Raw genomic sequence first — 5170 nt, forward strand, 5'->3', positions numbered from 1 at the left:
GCAATTAACGACAGTATCAGCTTGTATCATTTAGAGGTAATGTAAAAATAATGGTAAATTATAGGGCCAGAATGACCCGTGATGGCAGGCCTCATATTCCCTGTAGCGTTCCACGTATTTTTAATTAATGCTGTACAGTGTGTGCTATAGAAATGGTGTTACAGCACCTACATAGGCAGAAGAAGTCTTCATTGTCGGAGTTGAATCTTCTTACAACATATAGGCTATGATATATATGTCCATAATATACAGTGTTTACATTATTGCAAGCAATTAAATTAGAATTAAAAAGTATTATACTGCAACGAAAATCATGTTTTTGGTTTTGCAGAAATGTTGCAAAGAAGCGAAAATTTGTAAAGATGTTTTTTTTATTCATTTTTCAAGAACAAACACGATCAATAAATAACATGATTTACATTTCATATTGCACAATTTTTTTTTCAAGTTAAAATATTTAAATTCATACAGTCATTGATATTTTAAATACAGAGATATAGAGTTATAACAGAGACCCTATAAGGACAAAGGCCAATACTATTTTCATCATTTTAATTTCAGTGCTCGTTTATCAGCCCTTTTTAAAGCCTCTTTTGAGTGGACTATAAAGAAATGTTCTCCATAATTCAGTCTTAATTTTTACACCCAATATCAATATTTTGGACTATTGGTGAGTTTACAGGCCAATTCGTAGGCTATTTGATGCTCCTATTAGTGTGTACATCCAGTGTTTAAACATAAAAAAAAAACATTCAGCAAGTCTCACAAAAGTGTTAAAAAATAGCCTACCATCCACATTTCATGAAGCATTTTCCAGAGCGATCAATAATTCAGTTTTCAACTATCAGTAGGACTATCCATGATATTTGCAAAATATGTCACGATTTACAGTTCACATGTTTGATAATTAACATATTGGTGATGTCCCAACAGGAACGAATAAAATAGCACATAGCCATTTTTACAGGCGCAGACAGATTAAAGCCAGGCTATTTAGTCTGAACTTTCGCCTTGCTCAGTCCCGTCATGTGTCTGCTGAGTGAAGAGGTCCTAAAGGATTACATACCTATGAAAATACTGGATTTGATGAGGTTCAGCAATGTAAATAAAAGAGATGCTACTGTGTGTCGAGGTATTTATCAGAAAACTAAATTTGGGACTTTGTAGGCTGCTTTTGTGTGTAGGCTAATATTTTGAAACCCTACATGTGTCATATATTATTTTTATACAGTGCATCTGTGTACCAGGACTGTCGCTTTGTTCCAGGTCTTTTGTATGTCTAATGACTTCCCTCCGCGGGTTGTTAGCACTTGACAGCAGGTCTCAAAACGAGCAACTTTCTTACAGTCATGTATTCAGAGGAGCTCCATCTAGGTACATGATTGGCAATTTTTGTCATGATCCTCTCATTATTAACATAAGAATTGACACGAAAGACGCGGTCCAAAATTATATGCACCCTTCTAGCTGATTAGGAGGGTCCCCATAGAGCAGAGGCTGGGTGTTGGAGCTATCCCTGCCAAAATCTCAGTCTATTAGGCCTAGTGAAGAAAGATATGCTGCTGGGCAGAAAAGCAGGACCTTCTGCTATCTAAATTTAGATAGCATAATTCACTCACGTTTGAATTTTAAAAACCAGAGGAGTCAAGGTAACCAGGCTGGGTTCGTCACGGTGAATATTAAAAAAGAAATATGGACTGTGACTGAATGACAGTTGTTGGTAATTTGTAGCATTTGTAGCCTATAAATAAATAAATACATTTAAAATGGCACATGGATTGAGGCATAGGGACTGAATGGATACACAGCATGGCCTGTTATTTTTCCAAATTAATCCAGCGTAGAAATAGGTCTACAGGCACAACACAAGCTGCCACAGGCTTTTAAAAAAGGTTTTTTGTGAGGTGCAACATTTTCGGTGCTAGCTATTCGTGTGTTTTTTGTTATAAAGAGTATTTTGGACTTGTAAAAATTAACCTAAGAGAGTGTGTGTGTGTGTGTGTGTGTGTTTACAATGCTGCCGAATAAACGAATGATTTACCCAGGTGTGGTTTTTAGAGTGGGCCTAGGCCTATCCCCTAAAGTAGGACTAGAGAAAAATAGGAAATAGGTCGTGTAGGCTGCATGATGAGTTATCTGTTAAGTGAAGTTTCTTCTCGTTGGTCTGGTGACGGGACGGATGTCTTGCTGAGAACAGCAGCAGAATACGGCAGAAATCCACTCTCGGATCTTTGGCCCGAAGCTGTGCAGGTAAAGTCCCCGCTGGCGCTCCTGGAGCCCAGCGCGCTCGCCGCCTGGCTGCTGTGGCAGCTCAGACACGAACACGGCCCGGTGGCTGACGGGGCGCTGACCGCCGCCGCCGCTGCCGCTGCCGCGGCCGCCGCTGACGCCGCTGCTGAACTATTCAGGCCTGCGGGTGACTGGTAGAGTCCCGGGTGCCTGAAGCTGCACAGGAGCTCCGGCCGCGAGTAGGGGTGGGAGAGTGCTCGGAAGGTATCGAGGGGGCGGATGGAGGTGGCGAAAGGTGACGACGCGGCGCCGGAAGCGGCAGCAGCGGCCGCTGCTGCCGTGACTCCGACGTGCGGGTAGTAATGGAGAGGCATGTGCGAGTGGAAAGGGTAAGGTAGACTTCCTGTAGCTGCAGCGTGCGTCATCATGTAAGTGTAGAAGCTGGGGTCTGCTGGATGGGGCCAGGACATCGCCAGACGCTGCCTTTTGTCCTTCATCCGCCTGTTCTGGAACCACACCTGTACACAGAGTCAAAACAAGGCCCATACTGAAGCTGCCATGTTGTTTCCAAGCTCTACATAGAGACCTCTGAAGAGAGTGCTTCAGGACAGGCTGATGCCAAAATGTCCTATGTCATTGAACATAAAAAAAAATATCAATTGGCATATACAGTACAGCAGCAGTTAAAATCTGCCAAATAACTTAAAGATGTCAGTTAAATCATTTTCCTTTTTTGTGTTTAATTAGGCTATTTTAAATGAGTAGGCTATGCATTAATTGTAGGCTACACATTACAATTGATAAGCACCCATAGGGTGACCAGTAGCCTAAATAAAAGTAATTTTTTTATCTACAGGTTAAATCAAAATATAACACTGCAACATTTCATTAGCAGAAATAATATTTCAGTAGGCCTATTATTATTATTTTTTCTTTATACCCGCAGCTTTCCTTTCTCTGCACACACAATAATCATGAAGATTAATAATCTAGGTACCTTAATCGTAGTCTCGGGCAGATTCAACGCTGCGGCTAATTCACATCTTCTTGGTCTCGAAACGTAATTTTCCCTGTAAAACTCTTTTTCCAGTCTCCCGATTTGTTCTCTGGTGAAAGCAGTCCGATATCTTCTCACTTGGTCGCTATTTGAATTGTTTGATCCTCCCGATGAATTACCGTTCATATTCTGGAGGGAGTTCGAGCTTATGTTGGAAGATCCAGAATTGCTGTCTGAAAAACCTAAAAAAGAAAAAAAGAAAAAGAGAATAAAAACATACAAATTGTTGTTGATATCGACAATATTGAAATAATAAATGTGTGTGAGCCTGCAGTATATTTGACAACTTAATGGTAATGAGAGAACTAATAAGGTTAATGTAAAATTTGTGTCGAGGCAAATTTAAAAAAAATCTTTTTTATTAACATTAGCTACTTGTATCCATTGTAGTATAATAATGAAGATAATAGGCTTAACATTAATAATAATAGCCTAATAATAATGAAGATAAAAATAAAGAAAATATTACAAATATAATAGCCTAATTCAGTTCAGCATTATTACGGTTTTTGGATGTTGTAAATAACAACAGTAGTGTAACCGCTGTATTAGCCTAACATCAATCTGACTGTCTTACAGCAGAAATAAAAAAGAAGGTAAACATGGAGTAAAATCAAGTCTTACCTTTGTTGTTTTCCTTGTGCTGGCTCGGGGAGCGATGCGCAGGGCATCCCACCTCCACATCACTGTTAATATCGGAATCTGGCGAAACTTCGGAGTAGAGGCTCATTTTCTTCCTGCTTTCTGACGAAGAAATTTCCGCCGAAGAGGTATTTTCACTGTTGTGGTGTGTACCGAAAATACTGTCAATTTCAAATTTGCCTTTCGTCGGGATGTCCCCAAGATTTCCATGGAGAGAAGCCGAAGTTATTCTCGGGCTTAGCCGTCCGCTGTGCTGAGAGTTTTCCAGGGCCTCCAGCACTGAATTTCCAGGCGTGTCTGCGAGCCTCTTCCCTGCGACGGGACTGTGCAGACCTCTCTCCATCAATATCATCTCTTTTCTTATCCTCTCCATCATTAAGCCGTGCAAGACGGGGAAAAAAAGCAACCAAAAAAAAAGAAACGCCACACAACACTTGTCCAGGGGGGGCTGGAGCACCAATGAGTTGTGTCGGAGCTTAAATCCGCATGAAAGTCAGCAACTGTCTCTAAATAACGGTCTCTAAACCTTTTTATAAGCAAGACGCAAAAAATGAAAGAATCTGAATGCAATCGACGAGCGACTGCTCAAAATGAGCCGTGCATCCTCCCCACAGCAGCAAAATGTCATTCATCAAAAGTGGTTGCTGTTCGTTGTTAAAATGCTCGGCTGACGTTGCTCCAATGATCATTTATTGTAACAGGTTTATAAGCAAATAAATAGGAGAGGGCTGTCACTTGATGATGGAGGCGGCCTTCGGTCAGACGAATAATATCCAAGTGAAGAGGAAGAGAGGAGTGAGGAGCGAGGTGCTTGTCCCTGGGTTGATCTCTGAGTCTGTTTTAGATTGCTCTGGGGTTTGGCCTCTTGGGTGAAATTGACAGTCTGATTAATAAAATGAGCGGTGCAACATTTCCCTCTTCATTTAGGAATATTATTATGCTTTGATTCTCTATTGTTTCCCTCCTCTCTGTTCGCCCTCCCTCTCTCTAATCGTTCTTTCTTCTTCTGATTTATTTAGGCTATCTTGTTTTTGTTTTTACCATTTGTGCAACTTTAATCAGTATGTGACGTGCATTAGGATTAAGGTGTGAGTTTGTGATGAGAGATATAGTATCATTTTTGTCCTAGCTTTTAAGACCATTTTTATTATTATTTTTCTGTGCATTTCATATTTTTCTTCTTTTTTGAGTCTTGCTCCACACAGTTCGTCAAAAGACACATTTTGATGTGGTGATAATGGT

General features: G+C 40.5%; 1 protein-coding gene across 1 annotated transcript; it reads right to left on the bottom strand.

Moving 5' to 3' along the window:
* Positions 1 to 435: 435 nt before the first annotated feature.
* evx2 (even-skipped homeobox 2) lies at positions 436 to 4619 on the bottom strand. Its single transcript, XM_039817997.1, has 3 exons — positions 3911 to 4619; positions 3227 to 3468; positions 436 to 2747 (listed from the first exon to the last, which is right to left on the bottom strand). Exons 1-3 carry the CDS (start codon positions 4302 to 4304, stop codon positions 2133 to 2135), a joined length of 1251 nt encoding a protein of 416 aa, XP_039673931.1. The 5' UTR covers positions 4305 to 4619; the 3' UTR covers positions 436 to 2132.
* Between the last annotated feature and the right edge of the window lie 551 nt (positions 4620 to 5170).

This window comes from Perca fluviatilis, chromosome 12 (genome assembly GCF_010015445.1).
Source record: "Perca fluviatilis chromosome 12, GENO_Pfluv_1.0, whole genome shotgun sequence".
In the NCBI taxonomy this organism is placed as follows: domain Eukaryota; kingdom Metazoa; phylum Chordata; class Actinopteri; order Perciformes; family Percidae; genus Perca; species Perca fluviatilis.

What these genes read in the sequence shown, in the direction of transcription:
- evx2 (XM_039817997.1), bottom strand. Translation starts at nt 4,304, where the DNA reads ATGATGGAGAGGATAAGAAAAGAGATGATATTGATGGAGAGAGGTCTG. An exon ending in GCACAAGGAAAACAACAAAG is followed by an intron (nt 3,469 to 3,910) that starts GTAAGACTTGAT and finishes TTTCTTTTTTAG; the next exon opens with GTTTTTCAGACAGCAATTCT. An exon ending in TGCCCGAGACTACGATTAAG is followed by an intron (nt 2,748 to 3,226) that starts GTACCTAGATTA and finishes CTCTGTGTACAG; the next exon opens with GTGTGGTTCCAGAACAGGCG.